At 39.0% G+C, this 22940-nt stretch overlaps 1 protein-coding gene across 1 annotated transcript in view; it reads right to left on the bottom strand.

The window, feature by feature from the left end:
- The window catches only part of LOC114669197 (transcriptional regulator QRICH1-like), a 59310-nt gene extending 36588 nt beyond the window's left edge, over positions 1–22722 (bottom strand). Inside the window, exons 1-3 of the mRNA XM_028825371.2 lie at positions 22512–22722; positions 5081–5350; positions 4690–4986 (exon numbers count right to left, since the gene is read on the bottom strand). Coding sequence (XP_028681204.1) covers positions 4690–4986; positions 5081–5323 — 540 coding nt within the window. The 5' untranslated portion in view covers positions 5324–5350; positions 22512–22722. The remainder of the gene's footprint in view (positions 1–4689; positions 4987–5080; positions 5351–22511) is intronic.
- Between the last annotated feature and the right edge of the window lie 218 nt (positions 22723–22940).

The raw sequence follows: 22940 nt of genomic DNA, 5'->3' as shown, positions 1-22940 counted from the left end.
TGGCGAGCGAAGCAAGCAGGGGGCGGAGCCCCCTAGTTTCTTAAAAATGTATTTATTTATGAATATTGGAATGTTTTGAAATAAAAAGAGAAGCTTAATTGTTGTTTTTATGCTTCATTCCTTAAATAATGTGGTTCAGTTTTTAAAATGTTGAGAGTAAATGAAGAAAATATTCTATAAAAACAAATAAAAACATGAAATGCATGGCATGCATTCATATAATTTATATTCACACAGACAATTTACAGGATAACATTACATTTTTCAAAGCACTTTCGTCTTAAAATGACTTTTTATGAAGTTGCCAGCTATTTCAATATATGTATTTATACTAATAAACTGACATTTTTATATAATTACTGTACCTTCTTTATCTATGGCAAACACTTATTGCTTCCCTTTTGAAAAAGATATAGCCATATTAGGTTAAATAGTAAACACACTTGAAATACCAGTAGCTGCTAGCACATCCACTAATCTCACCAAAACATCCATCAGAAGATATACTACAGGTCTTTGAGAATTGTATAAACTTGCTTGAAAAAATGTACAGGTAAACAAATTACTGCAATACTATGCTACTTACTACATTTACCCCACACCATCTCAAGAAATACTACAGATAAGAAACACTTAGTTTTACTAAGTTAGTGATTTTGGGATACTGCAAGTAACAATGAATTAGGAGTTTAAAGATGAAAAGATGCCAATTGAGCAAAACGTTTCTTTTAAAATCCAAATTGTTCATTTGTTTATAGTTGCATGCAATTTTGTACCTAAACCACAATGAAACAACTTGCATGTGCCAAGGAATGAGAAACTATACATATTTACTCCAACAATACAATTATTTACACAAACAAAGGTGATAACAGAACCAAGGCAACACCACATTAATGATCACTAATAGTCATTCCCAACTATGTAGGCAGGTATTTATTAATATGTGTGTATATTTTAGGGCAACAAAGAGTCTTGTCCACAGTCATGCATCCTACCCAAAGTGGAAGTTAATTTCATGAGGTAACTTGAATTTTTAACTGTTTTTCAACTGTACTTGCTGATAGTCTGTGATGATGTCCAGCTATAATTGCTCTGGTGACGGTGGTGGTGGATGTATTAAATTCTTAATCTGGACATCCACATTTCTGTTGTAATTTGTGAATGGGAACTAAAAGAACGGAGATTCACATTCATGGATCAGACTACATGTGTCTTTTTTCTATTTACACAACAAGAAGAAATTCAGATCTGCATGTTGTGGCAAAAAATGTACCTGGATTAAATAAAACAGGTAATGTAAATAACTTAAACTATATGTAGGAAACTAAATGGAATTACAAATGGCAGCCAATCATTGGAACCATGCCCATTTTCTATCTAAAACCTTATGGAAAGAATGTGACAAGAATTTCAGAGATGCAGTGCTACAGGCACAGTTGAATGCATTCCTTTGAGAAACACAGCATCATTATTCTACCCCCTGCTATAAATAAAAAGCAGTCATTTGTATGCTTAAATAAAGAATAAGTGTGATATTATATACAATCATAAAACAATAATCCCTCCTATATTTCTAGCTGTAAAAAAGAAACTTGAAGCCAGTATTAAAAAATGATAGAAAAAAGCTTTCACAGATAATCACTTAGACAAACTGTAAGAAGTTTTTAGAGTCACTACACACATTTAATTAGGATTTGTTTTTTTCTTTTGTTTTGGGAACCACACAGAATAAATTTAAAATGAAGAAAATATGAGTATCCTGACATGTTCTTTCCTCATTGTTCAGTGGTCAACTCAAACTGGATTAACTTTTTTACTGTTTACATGGATGATCAAAAAAAATACACTAGCAAAATATATTAGAACATGGTAGGCCAAAACAAATTAACACGTCAGAGGTGATATATACAAAAAATATAAAAGTAAAGGAGAGATGCTCCGATTGATCGACTGCCGATCTAAATCGGCCGATTGATCTGTAAATTGGCAGATCATAAAAATACATTCTTTTTCAGCCCCTGCTTTTCTAGGCTTTGCAATAATTTAGTTGCAGTGCTCCTTTACTCAAGTTATTAAGGTAGTTGGGAAAGTTAGTAGTTTTTATTAAAACAGCAAGCTTTCTGTAGTGTCACCAAAGCAAGTCAGGGGTTGCTTTACAAAGACCAGAGCCAATTGTAATACAGTGATCCCTCGATATATCACGCTTTGCCTTTCGCGGCTTCACTCTATCGCGGATTTTATATGTAAGCATATTTAAATATATATCGCGGATTTTTTGCTGGTTCGCGGATTTCTGCAGACAATGGGTCTGTTAATTTCTGGTACATGCTTCCTCAGTTGGTTTGCCCAGTTGATTTCATACAAGGGACGTTATTGGCAGATGGCTGAGAAGCTACCCAACTTACTTTTGTTTCTCTCTCTCTCTCTTGCGCTGACTTTCTCTGATCCTGACGTAGGAGGTGTGAGCAGGGGGGCTGTTCGCACACCTAGACGATACGGACGCTCGTCTAAAAATGCTGAAAGAGTTGCTGTATTAGCCTTTACACACTAAAGAAAGTGAAGTAAAACTGAGAAAAAGGAACCAGAAAAGTCATCCTCTGCAAATCGACCAACGGCAGGAAAAGCTAATTTAATCAATTCAGACCTTTTTATATTCTTATTTGAAGTAAAACAGACACCGTTTCAGCTTGGGCAGCGAGCTTGTTTTAAATGCAGCAGCTTACATTTTCAATTGGAAAAAGATAAAGACGAACTTGCAACTGTTGCTTAGTTAAAAATAATCTTGTTATTTTAAAAGAAAAATAGGTCTCTAAAACTGTTAAGCAATAACAGTTTAATAAACAATTTATGAGCATTTGATACATTTGCGTTTTTTTAAGATTTGTACTGTGTTTATTAGTATTTGTTGCGATGTTGTCTGTCATACAGTACAAGTTTTGGTAAGAAACAAGTACTACATTATTAAAATGGTAATCCATATTTATAATTACACTTGAATAATGCATGTAAAGCTGATACACTTAACGAAAAAAACAAACAAAAACAAAACACACCTGTATAAATATAGTAAATGTTAAATTCTACATTTAAATAAAAAAAAAAAAAAGCTGTAGTGCAGTTAATGAATAAAAACCTACAAGTGCAGGTATATTTACATATAAGTAGTGTTTAATTGCCAAAACTAATTATTGTGTGAGTCTATGTATATATATCATTTTACTATTAAAGAAACGGTGAAAACTACTTTTTAATAAACCTTGTTTCAGAAAGGTACCATTAAACAATAGGACAGCTTGTAATTATGAGAAGCATTTTATTTTCCTGCGGTGGGCTGGTGCCCTGCCTGGGGTTTGTTTCCTGCTTTGCGCCCTGTGTTGGCTGGGATTGGCTCCAGCAGACCCCCGTGACCCTGTCGTTAGGATATAGCGGGCTGGATAATGGGTGGATGGATTTTATTTTCTTTTATGCCATACATATCACGGATATTTTCTTATGTATTTTAAGAAAATTTTATTTATTTTAGAATTTTTATGGTCACTGATAAAATAAGCCTACAGAGTTCAATTTTGTGAATAATAAATGAACATTTAACACCTGTGATCTATAGTTTAATTACATTTTCTATAGTTTAGAAATACATTTTAATTTAAAACATAAGGCTTCTATACATCTGGTTATGCAGCAGCTTAATGTAAGATTTTTTTAAGGGGAAAGAACAAAAAAATCAGTATTGGAATCGGCTAGTCAAGTAACTTGAAACCTGTGATCAGTGTCCGCCTTAAAAAAACCTGATCAGAGCATCCCTAAATTAGAAGTATACTTTAAGATTTGGGGGTTGGGAAAAAAAAAATCCCTTGAAGTACAAGATTTCTGGAAACAAATTCATATGCTACTAAAATACTGTATGCATATCTTGGTTGCCATATGAAAATGTATAAGTAAAAATGGCTGTTGCAGTTTCAATGGAAAAAGCATTACGTTGTGCTAGCTCCAGTTTACATGACTCATCCTTTTACTGACCTTTTCAAACATTATGCCATATACAATTTTGCATAGGATCATTTTTAGGTTTATTTCTAGCAAAACTGGTGTACAGCAAATGCCCGGGTAAACCTGGCCAATGTTTTCACAGCCCATCTCAGACATTTGTGAAGGATCATTATAACAGGTCTAACACCATGGGTCAATGCAATAATATCCAGTTGGTCAGTCTAGCAGTCTTCTCATGGCAATGGCAAATGTATTTTAATACCGGCTAATGCATGTGGCAAAAAGAAAAACACCAAGTGCTCAGCAATTACCATAACCACTCTTATTACCTTTCCAACACAGAAGGTAGCGATCCACAGCAGTGTTCTTTATTATCTGCTAAAATTTAACCATTAAAGGAAATCATTGCCAGATTATTCACATAAGCAAAACACCAAAAACTTAAACCAAGGTTCATACAGATGTCCAACAAACTGAAAATTACAACTGTACCTACAAGAGACCAACTAGTTCTGAACAAAACTCACATAATGCACTTAAGTTCCTCATGGAAACGTAGTAACATCTCTTTCAGCCACAAATACTCATCCTATTAAAATTCCTCATAACTTAAAATCTTGACAGAGAGGTTGCATACTACCCACTATTAAGCAAGGTAACAGATAACCAAAGTCCGAAACCAAAATAAAGCACTACCTGCTGGTGCTGCTGAAGATGCTCCTCTGAGATGTCAGGATGTTGGACAGCCAGTTGTGCTGCTGCAGCAACAGCCTGTAACTGTGAGTTGGATAGCTGCTGCTGTTGGGTAGGACTTGTGTTCTGCATCGTCTGGTTGTTGGCCTGTGTTTGCGCTTGTTGCTGCTGACTCTGGATCTGCACCTGCACTTGGATCTGCTGCTGCTGTTCAGAAGCCTGGTGTACAGCTGCCGCAAGCTGTGGAGAGAGTTGTGATGGGTTCACCTGTTGCGGAGACTGCTGGACCTGGACCTGAACCTGCAGAGGATAAGGGCAAAAAAAGGCAGAATAAACACAGTGCAAGTACAAGTTGATTAAAGGACTAAATAGAAAGTTTTTATCTCTTGCTTACCGGGCAGGCCAGTTCTAGCAGAGACCCAGCCACCTCTGTGCTGTCTGTGTAGATGCAGTTTGTTCCTTGCTGATACACCATTGTTGTTGCAGCATTGGCGGTCTGCTGAAACTCCTGTAGGGCTTCAGGACCTTTGCTTGCCAGTGACTCCAAAAACTCTTTCATGCGATGCTGAGGAACACTACGTGCCTTCAATCGCACATACTCCTCAAATGAAATGGTGTTGTCCAGGGAGTTATTCATGGCAACGAATGGTCTTCAAACAGGGATCTGTAACAGAATATTATAACTTATGAGGATTGGATTCTATTACTTTAAAATTGACTGCATCTGGCACAATATAATGCTCTAGTTACATAAAGCAGAGGTATGGAATAGCAAATTTATAATTACTCAAAATGTGAAAAAGTCATTAGAATAAGGTGCCCATATTTTGAGGTGTTCATAAGAAATGTATTTACTTCATGAGCTAGATAGTTGCATCAGATACTACAAACTAAAATGTGTGTGACAATTTAAATGGTTAAAGCTAAATGTTCTCAATTTTCAAAGAAACTTTTCATTTTTCACCCTCCAATATAGAACCATAGAGGGCTAGGATCCCTAGTAATGGATCAGAACCCAATAATAACAACATATTCTTAATCATCTACATTGAAATAGTCTAAAACAATAACCCCACATTCTTATGTTTGAAATCTGTCTTTCTGGGAGTGTCTCTTATAAGGACTATGGCCACCAGTAAAGATCAAATACCAAAAACATTATCATATTCATGCAACACTGAAGTATAAAATGACAGTCCATATACCTATATTACCAAGTCCCACTTATTATCAAGTTTTGTGAAAAGGAGTAACTGACTGCTCATATGCCATTGGCAGTCAACTCCCGAGGCAGGCTGATATGGTCTGCACAAGTTCAAGTCCTTCTGATTATTTTTGCTGAAGACACCTATTGGTTTCCTCTTTGTCATAAGGGTGTAATTTCCTACACAAAATATGGTCCAAAACAGTCTAAAAATGAGCAGGTTTCAGATCTAGAGGGCCAAACATCTTGTATGACTACACATCAAAACGAGCCCAAAAGTGCATCATATGTGGGGGATTTCTTGTACCGGTGAGTCAGGAGGCACAGGACAAAAAAAATAAATAAAATAAGAGATTTCAAAGCATTCTTACGTAATTGTTATGAACACAATTACGGACGTACCAAAAACACTGAATATATGAGCTATTATTTTAAATTCAAAATGGTTGCTTAAAATGATTGTTTAATAAATACATACAGGATAAGATGCCTGCCAAATTAGCAGAAAACAAATAAATGATGCGAAGGAAAAAAAGGCACTAAACACTAGAATATAGCCAAACCATGAATCACTATTTGACACTTTACATAGTGCAGAAGATTATTTTAATAAACAAGAGTTCATCATAAAACTATTAAAATAAACTAGCAGAACATAAAATTCAAATCTACATGTTTATAAAAAGCTGGAGGTGCCTTTTATTCAAGTAGAAATTACCAGCAATCCATCAAAATTGGTAATGAAAACAGCCACATAAGGTGTTCTACACAGGACTCAAAGATGCAATACAAAAGAATAAGCCTAAAGTGAATGGCAAAACTATTATAACACCAGCAGCAAATATTTTTGGATACATTTCTTACCAATGGGTACAACCCATGGTAAGCAATGTGCGTCCATTCTTCTTTATGGATTAAAGTTCCATCAAGTTACTAACAATGGCGGCGCGCTTAGACGCTGCAGCTGTGTGCTCTCTGACTCAATTTGGTTTTTTCACCATGCCTGGATACACGTATAGCCGGCAGGATATTTTATCTATCGGCTTACGGAGCGAGTTTCTCCGTGTCCACAACATTCCGGACGACACTGCACGAACACCAGGCTCTCCGTGGATTACAATCCCAGCTTCGAGGAGCCGGCGGCGGCGTGCTAGTGAGGCTAAGGAAGCAGCCACACAAACCACCGCTTCCAAGCATTTTCTCCTGAAATGTGGAGTCTCTGGCAAACAAACTGGACGAGTGGCAGCTGCGGATTGAAAAGATCATCAGGGACAGCTGCATTCTGCTGATCATGGAGACGTGGCTTAATCCACTCATACCGGACACGGAAATCAAGATAGCAGGCCACACAGCACACCGGCAAGACAGGACAGAGCGCTCCGGTAAGAAAAGAGGAGGGGGGCTGTGTATTTATGTGAACAATAGCTGGTGCACAAATTCCACCATAGTCACCAGAAACTGCTCTCCAGACGTGGAGTTTATGACAATTAAATGCAGACCCATATACCTCCCCCATGAATTCAATGCTACACTGCTAACTGCTGTGTATATAGCACCAGATGCTAATGCTAACTCGGCTCTGGGGCTTTTGCATGACACCATCAGCAGTAAACAGAGCAAGTATCCTGAGGCTGTTCACATCATTTCTGGGGACTTTAATCATGCAGATCTGAAAGCAGTTCTCCCCAAATTCCATCAACACAAAGTGTGCAACCAGGGGAGTAAAAACACTGGACAAGTTGTACACAAACATCAGACAGGCCTATAGGGCTAAACCCCTAGCACACCTTGGCCAGTCTGATCACACGTCCTTGCTTCTAATCCCTGCATACAAGCTCCCACTATGACCAGGATTGTTACCATATGGCCCGAGGAGGCCTCCCAACAGTTGCAGGACTGCTTCCAGAGAACAGATTAGGAGGTTTTCAATCACCAAGACTTGGAGAACCACACTACGGCAGTCCTGGATTGCATCAGGTTCTGCACGGACAACGTCACCGGCTACAAATTCAGCAACTCCTTGGCCGCTGAGGGAGACGCTTCTCTGGCAGAGGAGCTGAACATCTTTGCCCGCTTTGAGGCGACACCAACAGCAGCTCCATCACAGCAGCCTGTTCAGAACAGCAATATACTCACAGTGGAAGAGTGTGAGGTGAGGCGAGTGATGAGGAAGGTGAACCCGAGGAAGGCTGCAGGACCCGACAGTGTGGCTGGAAGGGTGCTGAAAGAGTGTGCAGATCAACTGGCCGGAATCTTCACTAGGATTTTCAACCAGTCCCTGTCCCATCCTGCCTCACGTCCTCCAGTATTGTTCCACTGCCGAAAAAATCCATCACGAACAGTCTGAATGATTTCCGCCCAGTGGCACTCACATCTGTCATCATGAAGTGCTTTGAGAAACTGGTGCAGAGTCATATCATCGCCTGCCTGCCAGCAGACCTGGACCCGTTTCAATTTGCTTACAAAGCAAAGAGATCCACGGAGGATGCTGTGGCCACAGCCCTTCATGCTGCCCTGACCCACCTGGAACAGCAGGAGAGTTACGCCAGACTGCTCTTTGTAGACTTCAGCTCGGCATTTAACACCATCCTCCAACAATGACTGGTGTCCAAACTGGCAGATCTGGGACTTCCATCACTCACCTGCAGTTGGATACTGGACTTCCTGTCTGGTCGCTCCCAGAGGGTCAGGCTGGGTCTCCACACATCCACTGCTCTCAGCCTCAACACCGGGATGCCGAAGGATTGTGTACTCGGCCTGCTCCTCTACACCCTCTACACATATGACTGTGTCCCCACTCACCATAGCAACAAGATTATAAAGTTTGCGGATGACACGACAGTGGTCGGACTCATCTCGAGCAAGGAGGGTGAGCTGGCATACAGGGACGAGGTGGAGCGGCTGTCAGAGTGGTGCACAGTCAATAACCTGCTCCTCAACACCAAAAAAACGAAGGAGCTTGTTATTGACTTTAGAAAAAACAAAACTGACATCCAGCCACTCATCACTGGCAGGGCCTGTGTGGAGAGGGTCCCGGTGTTCAGGTTTCTGGGTATTGAGCAGGAGGAAACCTGACCTGGAACCATCTCCCCAAAAATCTGCTCCTTGCTTTCTATCACTGTTCCATCGAGAGCGTGCTCACGTACGGACTGTGTGTGTGGTACGGCAGCTGCACTTCCTCAGAAAAGAAAGCGCTCCACAGGGTCGTCAGGACAGCGGAGAGAACAACTGGTTGTACCCTCCCCACTCTGGAACAAATCTACACCTCCCGATGCCGCAAAAAAGCAATAGACATTTCACAGGATTCATCACATCCTGGTCATTGCATCTTCCAGCTTTTGCCATCAGGCAAGAGATACAGAGCAATGAAAAGCAGGACAAACCGCCTTAAAAACAGCTTTTATCCAAAAGCAATCATGGCCCTGAACTCAGAATAAAACTGCTCTGTATCATTCTCCCAATATGCAATATAGACCTTAAGTCAACAAGTGCAATTTGTATATTATTAAGTACTTTTATTACTATTCGGTTTGTTATCATTTTCTCTCTTCGTCTTTTTAACTCTTATTCCTCACACTTAGTCGACTACACCTTCAGTTTCGTTGTTCCTTTGTAAAAGTGACAATGACAATAAAGATCTATCTATAAAAACACACCACCTAGTGTTACTACAGGGTATCAATACTACTCATCACGTTGAAAGTACCACTCAGTCTTCATGGTATTCTACATTTTTTTTTGCCAGATTTAGATCAAGGCACTGATTCAGTCATGCACAGCTAATCACATTTTTGTTTCTTATCAACTTCTGCATAGCACTGGTTATTACTTCAGGTGCTTATCATACTTAAAGGTGAACATCTGTCAAGGTCTCGGTTTTTTTTTTTTTTTTTTCCCCTATTAATTTTTTTCTTGAATATTGACCACTGCCCAAGTCTGCTACTTCAAAACAAATGCTTTGGTCGATGTGCTATGCACAGTTTAGGCCAAATATTAATAATGCACTTTGTATTTACTCCCTTGTGATCGATTTACTTTTTTTTTTTTTTTTTTTAAATAAAAATATTTTGTCATGGATGTCCAGTGTTCTACTGCAAAGTTCAAGTGTTCTTTAAGGTAAAATCGGGGTAAACGATTCCATCTTGTTACCACACCAAAACAAGTTTTTTGACATTGGGTAGTCAGTGAATAGACAGATTCTGGCCTTAAATGTCAAAAGGTGTTTCAAAATGCCACTAGTTTCTTACTGGCCTATCTGTCCCTACATTGTTCAGTAATCTGTTCTGAGTATAGGGATTCATTTAAGCAGGGTATAGGCAGCGTTATATAACTTCCAGTTCTTAATTATGTTAACTGCATCCCAAAACATATATAAATGTCTTGTATGTTTTACCTATAACATCCATTGCTAGAGTAACACTTTTCCACACTTTTGCCAAAAACTCAGTTTCAAAGGAGGTGAGGCTCATGGTTGAATCTTTACATTACAATGCACTATCTAGCTGATGGAATATACAGAAACTGCTAAACATAATTAGGAGTATGTCAAGTACCATAGCTTATACTTTTTCTTCATTTTAAAGGTTTAGGTCTTCTGTAACAACAGGGCTATACAAATAAGCTTTTCAAAAGTTTTATAACATGCTTAATAAACCATCCATCCATCCATTTTCCAACCCGCTGAATCAAAATAATTTTAATGTCACCACATACTACAGCAAAATTAAAAAGGAAAAAATCAAGTAGTGTAAAATGTTGAAGAGCACCGAGTATGTTAAACCATTACATTGACCCAATCGTAGCATTTAATAGCTTTCATTTTTTATGGTTTTCCTAACTGCACATAATTAACATTTTCATCATGAAAAGAAAAAAAAGGAAAATACTTGTGACCAATATTATTTTCTCCATTACTTACAATATGAGTAGAGTATAGGTTTAATTTACTAAAATTCATATTAGATGCAACTGTAGTTTTCATAGTTAAGTCAACTTTAAAGGCACTTTTATTTTAACGAATTATCTTCATATTTTTAATGTAATTAAAAATATTAAAAACTAAGGCTAAACTGTTTTGGTTTTTCCATCCGCGGTAGATGCCAGTTGTTCAGCTATTTCAATACAAGTCATGAATGTTTGCTTAATGTCTTCAAACTGATAAAAAAAAAAATGATAAAAAAATAACACCACTAACGGAATTCCACCTCAAACGTCCATCTCCCATAATGAACAAGATCAAACTGTTTTGGTTTAAAAACAAACAATCACTCAAGTCACCTGCAGCTATATGAATTTTGGATTAATTCCTTTACTCATAGCTTGTTTCAGTTAAGGTCTTAAAAATTAAGACAATAGAAACCCACATCTTCTATCAAGTATCTAAGATGGCCTGGGGTTACCACAAGCAATTCATAAACTAAAGGTGCCAAGTTCAAAAGTTATAGTAGGAAACAAATTATGATAAAAAAAAAAAATAAATAAAAAAGGAAGTATCTTAAACATATTGTGATCTTTATATACAATACGCTACCATGGCTGTTCATTTGTCTGTCCAGGATTTTAAATCACCTGTAGTTCACAAACCGTTTGACCTATTGACCTGGAATTTGGCACAGATACACTACATGACATCTACTATCCGCTTTCAGGGAGATGATTGACCTCCAAGGTTATTCTGCTTTTTATTTTATTGTAGAAGCAACTCCTGGCAGCGGCCAGCAGGGCAGCCGTGCGGCGCATGCATACGGGTGCCGTTCTCATCCCTACCACCATTGCCGTCATTTCCCCAACCTCTTCATATCTTAAATCATTCTTGAAGCAGATTGAACACTTAACTGCCATCTTAAGTGAAAAATTGAAGAAAACGTACTAAGTAATTGCAACACAAACACTGACTTAATCAGTTTTAACGCGAAAAGATGTCAGCAAAAGAAGAGAAGAAGCAGGCCGCTAGGGTGGAGAAAATAAGAGCTGCTCAGGAAGCAGGAAGCGCATCAACCTCTGAGCAAACAAATGCTAAACATACAGAGAAAGAGGATGAAAACTAGGAATGCTCAAGTCAAGTGTATTCACTACACGTTATCATGCAGTGTGCCGTTACTGGTAGAAAATATTTTGTGTCTGAGCATTCCCATCCATCCAGTTATTCAATTTATTTTAAAATAAAAACAGTTCAAAAGGTCAGTTCACTGTGCAGTACTGCACACACTCTGGTTTCAAGTAAGGTAATAAAAGCATAAAATGTAACTAATATTTCATTTTAACTTGAGTTTAACTGCTGTGACTACTATTGTGTTGGAAAGTTTTAACATTAAAAGTTCAAAGCTTGTGCTATGGATTTAATTCAATATTAACAAAGACTTTTTTTCAAGGTCTAAAAGGCAAATGGCAAATTTTATGAACTTTGAGAAGAGATTTGCCCATTGTTGAGATTGGTGTTAAAATCTCAATGCTGAATGGCTGGAAATCACCCAAAGCCTGGTTAAGACTTAACAAGTACAACTTGTCCACACAATTTCACAAGAATTGGTCCATTGGTTCTTATGCTACTTTATCCAAAAAATGCTTACCACAAACACATGGACGTTTAAAAAAATGTTTGAGAAATGTTCTAGCAATATTAGGGTTTTCAATGGGAAAAAAAATCTAAGTCAACTTTTTCTTTGTGAAAACGATACTTCCTCATATGTAAAGAAAGACATACAGTATTAATAAAGACAATAGCCATCGTACACAGTTGCTTTTCTCCCTTCCTAGGATACGACACAGGATCATTCACATTCACACCAACATAGGCCGTTTCTATCCATAGACTGTAATGTTACTGAATGGTCAGTCATAAACCAAATATTGTACGAGTTCATGTATATAATTATATACGCATGTGTTGTATTCAATGTATTCTTTGTGTGACTTTTTGCTGCAATTATTTCAGTATTACTGTTCTACGGAGACATTATACAAACTTAATTGTATAATTTTATTGTATTATGTACAAGACAAATTAAGTAGAAATATGGAGAAAAAAGTCAACACATATCTAGAAGTGCAAACGAGTAAAGGCATATTCAAAAAACTTCTTATCTGGTCAGCATGTAAGAAAATCAACATTTTCACAAATCATTTAAAATGGCAGTGATACTGTAGTGGAAGCATTCCCAGTACAGGTCCTGCGATACCACTGTGGCTACGGGTTTTCATTCCAACCAGTTTCACAAATAAATGGCTCAGTCTTATTTCTTAATGATCTAGTTGTTTAAATTAGCCTTTTTCGTCTCTCCTTATGCATTCAGAAATATTTGCTAATATAATTACATATAAACAAAATTCAGAAATTTGCAGTTTTGAATGAAAAGAAATAAGTGTTTAAAACTATTAAAGAAAACACATTTTCAAATTCCTTCTAAATACAAACATCATAGTACAGCATGTGTCTCAATGCACAATAAAAACAGAAAAAAGGCCAGCTAAACAATCAGACTGTTGAGACATTAATAGCCCACTCATTTTTCTGGAAGTGGTCGAAATGAGAGCCTGTTGCCACTGTGGTCATGCAGGACTGAACTTGGGGACCCCTATCCTGATGCATTATGGATCAAGTTCGTAACTACAAGGGTCCAAGTTAAAATGTACTTGTTTTTATATAGCCATAAAACCACATACAGCCAGAGGCCAACAAGTTAAAGGGGTGGGATTAAGACCTCTGAGAAGTCCTTATCCCAAACCTTTTGTGATAAATTACAATGCTCTGGTATTATTTTTCCATGCTCATATGTTGAATGTCTTAAGGTTCAAGACTTGCAACTACACGGTTAACTGGCAGAGCTAGCAAATCTTGTACCAGCTATTGCCAGATCAGCCTGCAGCAGCAGCATCTACAAAGACCTTCATCGGGCAGTGGGGTTGGATATTCAAACCAAGCACAGTACCATTCTAGCAACATAGGACGGAACAGCTAAGGAACCAAAAACAAAAACTGTTAAGTATGTGACATTTTACACTCTGTGCAGAAACAAAGTGTCGCACTTGACATGAAATTGTCAAAGAGAGTTCAAATTGGGCCTAAAGGTCCCCTGTGTTATTTGCACAGTAACGTACTCTGGAGTAACGATCACCTCGATAATTGTGCTTTACACCAATGAAACGCGTCTAATAAACAATGTGTCCTTGTCTATACAATACCCTAAGGAATAAAGAGGTTTTCCGCCCATATATAGAAAACGAACGCGATGATTTCAGCAGGCTTTATTGAGGCCACATGCTTGCACGGCGCTATATACTAATAAGCAAGTCACCGCAGTCTCCGTTGGTTCATAAAATAACATCCTTTTATAAGACAATGCGAATTATGTCATTCTTTCCCAGTAGTTAAACGGCACGCACAATGAATAAGCTGTCGACAAACAAAAGAAGCGAGTCGCATGTGCTTTGGCCCGGCCCTACAGAATCCTCGGACTTTCCTGTGATGCGGTTGCCTAACTAACAAGCGCGATAGGCGGCAGCTACGGAAGAGAGTCGGATCGGTGAGGCGTGTACGCGCGCGACAAAATTTACCGTGAACGCGCACGAGCGCGCTCTGTCCGAGACCCGCCCCAAATAACCCCACAGACCGGGGGTGGGTTGGCGCACCTGAAACTCCAGTTCCGATACAACAATAGCATAACAAATTACATTTTCCGGTAATACTATGGTCGACTAGAGGAAGAGTGAAAAGAAACTAACCTGCTGGTCTTGTATTCTACCGGTCTCAAGGGTGTTTCAACGTGGATAAATAAGTGTTCGTAATGCTTAATCCGGCACAGAATTCGCCGCTGGGCCATGAAAGCAGCTTCACCGCAGGCGCGCACTATACCAGAACCTAAGATGATATTGTGCCAACATCAAGCGCTTATGTATTTATTTTTAAATGCACTATGCAAAACAACAACTAAGTGCTGAGACTTGAAAAAGAATTAGCAGATCCAGTCCATAAACAGTAACTAGCATCTTCTGCCACCAACGTCACTTGTACCCTGAAACTATTGCATTTCTGCAGGTGTAGCAGTTTCAAACCTGTGTGTAATAGCACTACTTCATAAGACAAGTTGTTTTTTTTCTCCGCTTCTACAGTCTGTTGAGATATTTTCATTGCTCTTTTTGGCAGTACTTGAAGAATACGAAAAATCTCTCTTCATCAGTACCACCATTCACTTTTTAATCAAATCAATTAAAGCTTTATCGTTCTATACAGTGCACAGTGTACAAGTATAATTAAATTCTTATTTGAATGTCTACCTCACATAATACAACCATCGACTAACAATGAATGGTACAACTAACCAGATCAACAAAACAGAACAACAAATACTATAGTTAAAAGTACTGTGCTATTTCTAACAATATACGACCTTGGCTGCAGAATAAAGTGACAAGTGTTAAATGAGGAGTTTATACATAAGGCAGGAAACATTATTTGATGCAATCACATACAACTACAGGACACTCTAACTCGTTCTCCCATTTTCAATTTGAAAAGGTAACTTTAGTATCCACATCAGACTAATCACATAGGGAGTACTGTAACTTTCCTAAAGTATGATGCCACAATACCAACATACAGTGCCCATTGTAACCAAACTTCTAATAAGCTTTTTTTTTTTTTTTTTTTTTTAGATAAAAGAAAATTTACTTGAATTGTGTATGCACAAGTACAATAAAAGAGAATTTCCTTCAAATATAGAAATCTGATCCTGACCAATGTTTGTTACTGCCAAAGGAGGCTTCTGACTTGTGGCAAATCAATGAAAAATATCACTTTTAGATTAGCTATCCATTCCAAGCCTGTCACAATATAAAGCAGATCAGTTAAGCCAGTAAACATGCTGCTCTCTTACTAGAAGTGGCAAACAGTAATAATAAAAAAATACTAGAGTAGCGTGTGTTGGGGGTACGGGAATAGACAGAGATAGATAATTTAATCATTGAAAATTGAGTATTATGGCAGCCACAGTCACTCCAAATACACATGAATGCAGTCATAGAGGTTTGTGTTGATTTCCAGGTTAGTGCATTTTAATAAGAGAAGCAGTGTAAATTTAGTCTCAAAAACTGACCTAAACCAATTCGGACTGGATAAGTGGAGCCTATTAGGCAGAAATGGGGGCAGGCAGGAAGCAGCTCTTTACAGGGTACCAATTCACATATATATATATGACTGAAATGGTTTTACTGTCAAGTAATGCAATGAGTACGCGACACATATTTCGCCCTAATTCTGGGCTCATCAGGCGTACACACTCACTGCATCCCCTCTCGGGAATCGAACCTCGGACGTCACCGTCAGAAGCGAAGCCTCTTACGTTGCGCCACGGCGTGTGGTTCGTTTATTTGACAGTATGTTGATCCGTACTCTTTGACAGTAAAACTATTTCAACCATTCTATGATCTGCTATTCGCAACTGAAAGAGGGCACCGTGGCGGATGTTAGCCGACTTGCTGACCAACCATAAGCATTACCTGGTAAGTAACCACTCATACAATCAGATTGTGATTCAGACTACGAATGCCATGAAAATATATATATATATCATATATACACACACACACACAAACACTAGGGTGCTTATCCCCTGCTCGCTTTGCTCGCCAATCAAGCGCCACCATGCGCTATGTGCCAGCCACTTCACGTCTCTGCTGCTTGCGTTGTGAAGAGGCGGGCTGAACACACCCCAAGGAGATGCGGTTGCTTCTCCAAAACCCCTTCTTAACTCTTTTAGGGTGGATGTCGACTTTTGTCGACAGGAGGGGTTGAAGGCGAATGTCGACAAAAGTCGACATCCAGGGATAGGGGGCGACAATCAGCTGTTAATGGCGACAAATCTCACTGTCACGTCACAGGCATTCCCTCTGTGCTTGGAGGAATGCTAGACTCGTTGACTCGGCAACTAAACCTTGCGTGTGCGTGAGTTGCGAAATGTAAACAATGGCAAGAATGCAGACATGTGAAAAGGCAGCGAAGCAAGTGCAGAAAAGAAAACACTTGGCAGACGATGTTTTGCGCATTATCGCGGAGTCGGACTCTTGATTTTTCAGAATCTGATTTTATTGGCAGTGATCAGGAGATCAAGCAAGAGAGTGAGAAGCCAGCATCAGCTGATCAGACACCAGCCGATGCCGCGCCAGCGGATCTGCTGCCATTTGAGTGCCTTCGCGCAGCCGATGCATGTACGGCAAGGTTCACATGGGATAAATACACAGACATTGATCCGTTGAGAGCCGATCTAGCTACCGGAGTTTACAAGACGGCATGGCTTGCTGTTGGACACGACAGATCACCAGCTGCTGTACTTCAGGCTGCTCTCTCCTGATGCTGCTTTTCAGCTACTGTCAGACGAGACAAACAGGTAGGCAGAGATTTTTTTTGAATCGCGGGCTGCGTTTGCATCGCATTCTCATTTTTCAAAGTGGAAACCCACAACAAAAGACAAGGTGAAGCGCGCTGTGGCATTACAAATAGAGATGGGACAGAACTGGTGATATAACTTCAGGCAGCATTGGTCCAAACGTGTTGTGTCCCCTGGTGGCTTAAGTACATGCTGCTGCAAAGTTTTAGATAGATAGATAGATAGATAGATAGATAGGATAGATAGGATAGATAGGATAGATAGGATAGATAGATAGATGTGACAATACGGTTTTCATGCAGGCAGAAAACTTGGTGGCAGTGGCATGGCACGATGGCAAATGGGTGACTTGTCTCTCTACAGGACACACTAACAATATATGTGAGAAAGTGCAACAACAGACAATTGAAAAATAGGCACCAAAGCAACACATATTGTAAGGAGTGCAATGTGGCAATGACTGAAATTGGCTGCTTTGAGCGAGATCAGACTTTGCTGTGTAACATGTATGTGATATGTATGTGAAATCATAGAGTATGCAGGCTCATACAACATGCAAGACAGTAACATTTGTCAAAAGTAAATATTTTTTGTTGATTTGATATGTTAAACAATTGCTTTGTGTTCTTTTTTAAAAAATGTTAGTTTTTGGAAAAATATTCAGCTCTGGGAGAAAAGAAACAAAAAAAAAAATTAGCTCTAAAAGAGTTAGACGGTGATACAATGGGAAACCATTTTTTTTTTAACCTCCTCTTTGCTCGATCAGCTGCTGGCTTGCTGCTGCTGCCGTGCCGCGTGATCTGCATCTCGTGTGGCGCACTTCTGTCATATCACCTATGTCCATATATTCGCTCTCTTTTTGTTTTTACCTTTTCCTCAATATCGCATTGAATTTTGATTCCGTGTTTGGAATTACATCATGACAACACAATGTATAACTAGCCCGTGAGTGAATATCGATTCTTTCTCTCTACAAGAAATGTGTCTGACAATAGCATTCACACAAATGAGAAATTATTTCTCTCGCGGAGTTTCACTTTCAGCAAACAACAAATCTTTTAATTCTCGCGCATACACCTCTTCATTAGGAAGAAACACTACTTCCCCACCCCCCTATAGCAACATGAATTATACGATCTTCAAGTCTCCGACTTAAAGTTTAAATCCAAACAATATATTTGATCTCTTTTCGTTGTTCCATTATTTCACCAAGGAATAATTTCCATTTGTTTGTGCTAATGCGAGCTTTACTATCCTTTTTTTTTTTGAAACTTTCAAATTTTCATACTTCCATTATCTCTAACCTGCTCTGCATGTGTACCGCACCAATGTTTTTGAATTATGACGTTCTACTTTGTCATCTACTCTTTGTTTTATTTTCAGCCCCAGGCGTGGTTAAATCTCTTTCACGGGACATGAAAGTCTCTGAGAAAATCACGTCTCGTCTCCTTCCAAGATTTCTTTTTAATAAGTGTGCAGTGTTAAGTTAATGTCTCCCTGCATGGTTTTAGGCAAGTTATGGGAAAGATCACATCTGTGTGCATTTGCATTGTTTAGCAATAAATTTCACTGAGTTCAATCAATGTCACAAAACTTGCTAACAAAACTAATCAGAGTAAAACATGATTTTATTTATTTACTAGGGGGCTCCGCTCCCTGCTCGCTTCACTCGCCCACCCCTGGGTTTGGTTTACCGGATGTACAATGGGAATTGTTACATATGCATTATTTTCACTTTTACTTTAAAACATTTGTAAAAACAATACTTGTCCTTTATTTCTGGCCCCGGGCGTGGTTAAATCTCTTTCTCGCAGGACGTATAACGCTGCTTGCGTTGTGGGGGGGGGGGGGGGGGGGGATTGCGCGACTGAACGCATGCTAAGGAGATGCAGTCGGATCATGTCGTCTTGCTGCTGCTGCTGGTGAGCAGCCTGTTTGTCATGCTGCGCGTCGATCATTTAAAAGCCTGTACAGCAGCTGTCCTTTTGCCACTTCGTGTCTCTGCCACTTGCGTTGTGAAGGGGGGGCTGAACATACGCTGAGGAGTTGCAGTCAGATCATCTGCTGGCCTCCAACTGCTGCTGCTGGCAAGCTGTGTGTTCTGCTTGTCATTGTTTTAAGAGCTGGGAGCACATGATGTCCGACTATCAAAAGCATTCCAACAACTGCTTGGTTAGATGTCCGTGAACTTGTTTTAAATATTGTCTCACTACCTTGTCTTGCATGACGGTATAGTCTCTCTCGCGGGACATCATATTGCAATCTCTTGGCACCAAGTCTCATGTTTAAGGTCCCCACGAGACGCTCCGTGGCCAATCTCTTTCATCTTGCGGGTCTTTTAAGTGTCTTCCAAGAAGATCACATCTTGTCTCCCTGGTCTCCCTTCCACCAAGATTTGTTTTATTTTTTTTATAATAGAGATATTTATCTATCCATCTTTCTATTTTCTATCTATTATTTAGTGCCTTTCACATACACACACACACACACACACACACAATATATATATATATATATATATATATACACACACACGCACTATCAAACCTGCTTAATCTAAATCAATGCCAGCGGGAGCTGGAGTCTATCCCAGCAGCCTCCTTTGTTTCATTTAATAGAATAAGCATACTACAAATTTGACCATATATCAAAAGATTACTTCTGAAACTTCAATCTTTTCTGAAGATTGCGCACTGCTTTATAATTGCGGAGTACCAGCTTATACATATTATAATGGGGCAAGATGTTCCAGATTAACTTTAATGCAGTTTACACTGCTGAAGGTATCAATGTAATGACTCATCAATTTGCCTGATCACCATTAAAGAACTAGAAAAAAATATAGGGAAAAGAAAGTAGGGAAATGTAGGAAAAAAGAAACAGCAGAGAAAAAAATAAGAAAACAGATTAACTTTTTAATTTTCAGATGCAACAATGATATCAAAAATGGCAGTATGTTTAATAGTTGCTGTTGTTTTTACTCAAATTTCTATAAAGGTACTGGCAACAATTTCTTTAATTACACATTACATAACTACTATTGATTCTTACTACACTCAACCATGGACTTCTTAGGCAACTTTGTGTCTGTGACCATTAATATTTGTCATTTTAGAAACTTGCATAAATGTTTACTGAACAATTATATTATCCCAAAGGCAAAAAATAGAAACAATATCCTAAAGATGACTAACATTTAAAAGTTGCCATTGGGAAAACATGCCCAGCTATATACACAATAAAACAATGTCACTAAACTTGTAAAGTACCTTTAAATCTCAAGTATACTAAGTGACCTATTCTGTCAGTGTTGCTTAAAAGCTGCATTATCTCAAAGTTAACTTTACATGTAAACTGTACGCAAGCCACTGTAAATCTTAGTCTTCATAGGGAACAACACTAAACACACAAGTAACAAACTGGCTGCACTTTTAAGTACCAGCCCACTGACTCCATTTTTTCTACTTTGACACCATGCATCAAAACAGCAATACTTAATATACAATAAGTTTTTGGTTGTTCTCTGCATTTCAAAGTGTCTACTAGTCTCCCTTATGTTCACCAGCACTTATCAGAAATAAATGACCTGCCAATCCATTTTCTGTAACAGTGTAAGTAAAGAAGAAAACAAAAAGCCCATCTCTAGAATACCGCGTACAGAACAGGAACTTGATCAAATGAAACTTGTGCTACAAACATATCAGATTATACTGTATTACCACTAAAACACAGGATGTAACATGGATGAATGCAATATTTTGATATTGTCCCAAAATTCCAGTTGTTATATAGAAAGACAGAATATGTCAAGAGACATATATGGGAATTGGGAACAAAAAGCAAATATTCTGGTATTGTCATTAGTTCTTGAATATAAACAGGCAGGATTTAAAGAGATGTGTATGGGAACTGAAGGCAAGTCTGTGGAAACTGAAACTCCTTTACAGAATGCCAAAATTTATCATTTGGTTATCTTTCTATCTTACTGCCTAAATTATTTGCATCTCAAAGATGTTGCTCATACGAAAGCAACGGATTTATTTTTATATAATAAAATATCCATATCCAGGAGCAAATAATCTAATTAATAACTGCACATACAAACATCATTTTGGGATTGCATGAAAGGGAAAAGTCAGGTAGACACCACCCATTCTTCAATAAACTGCACCTGCTATTGTGGATAGCGCGTCGAGTACTGAGAAAAGCGCTATATAAATGTAATGAATTATTATTCTTTACACAGGTAAACTGCCAATTACTTCAAGAGTTTAACATTACAAGCAAAACAATGAAGCTTACCCAAGCTCATGTATTACCAGTTTACAAAGAAGTGCCTGCAATGTCAGTATTGCTTTGGCAACATATGTTTTTAAGAAAGTAATATATCAAGAATACATAATCAGCTACTGTATATCTTCCTTACAATAAAGTGTTTTAAATCAGGAAAATGTAGGTCTAGAATAGGAAGATTTTTTTCAGCAATGGTAGCTCTTCCCATACTTCAAATTAATTTACTGCATTATCGTCTATTCATAAAGTAAATGAACTGATGAAAACTAAGTACCTCTGTGCAACTCACCGTGTCCATCATGAAAAATGCCATGTACATGTTAAATAAAGAGATCATTTACTCTATTGATGTTGTGGTCATTGTTATTGGGTTTGCTGTTAAAGGAACATTAAATCAAGTTCTTTATGTTAGGCAAACCTACCGAGTCATTCATTGAACAAATACTGATGACATTACCCACAAAGACTAACGGCTCACTGCGTTAAAGGTGTCATCACCGCAAATCTAACACTGACAGACACCGCTAAACGATGCCACACACATCTTCGCTCTCATTCCAAGTAAAACCATGACCTGGTCCCCATGCAGGCACAGACAAAAAGATCGTACTGTTAAACGTTATTCTAACTGGGTCGGCTCCAAAAGCAGCACCGGTGATAGGTTCGCGCGCGCCCACGAGTCCTTTCTCTGCCCACCGGGCGCGTCCCCGCCGCCAAGAGAATGCCCCTCTTGCGCGTGCCCGGCTCGCCATACGACAACGGAGGAGTTAAGGCTTCTCGGCCTCGGCATACGTTTCTGCATGCCACTGCTGTCGGCATCATTCGACACACTGAGGTGTTCACTACCAGTCCCCCTTAGACAGGAGGAGAAGAAGGCATTCTCTATTTCTCTGCCTCAGTAGCTGCCTGGACTCCCGCCCGAGCGCCACACAACAACCTGGGCTTACCCCAATGAATATCGGCCTGGCCGCTTCCCTCTCCTCTCCACTCTCGCCGCACCGCTCCAAGCAAGGTGCCGACGGGGAGCGCGATTCTCTGGCTGTATCAGGGAAGCGCCTAGAAAAGGTTTCTTCTCTCTTTTTTCCTTTTTCTCCTCAGATCTCGATGAGCGCCATCTTACATTCAACCCCCCTCTCAACCAATCGCGAAGCCGCGATCTCCTCTCGCGAGACTATGGTGGAGGAGCGGGTGGGAGGGTTAACGCGTTCCTTAAAGGGCTCCTGCAGTGCAGGTGTCTGCCAGACAGACAACCAGGAAAACTGTCAATAAGTGTACCCAGTTGTCGTAAAGTTCACAGCTTGGCAATTCAGTTTAAGGAGTGGCCAATGTGAACCTGCATAAAACTGCCGAAAATAAATTTCAGTGATGTGCAGGAT

The sequence above is a fragment of the Erpetoichthys calabaricus genome, chromosome 18 (genome assembly GCF_900747795.2).
Source record: "Erpetoichthys calabaricus chromosome 18, fErpCal1.3, whole genome shotgun sequence".
In the NCBI taxonomy this organism is placed as follows: Eukaryota; Metazoa; Chordata; class Cladistia; order Polypteriformes; family Polypteridae; genus Erpetoichthys; species Erpetoichthys calabaricus.
Note: the sequence above shows the minus strand (reverse complement) of the source record. Positions and strands in the feature narration are given on the sequence as shown.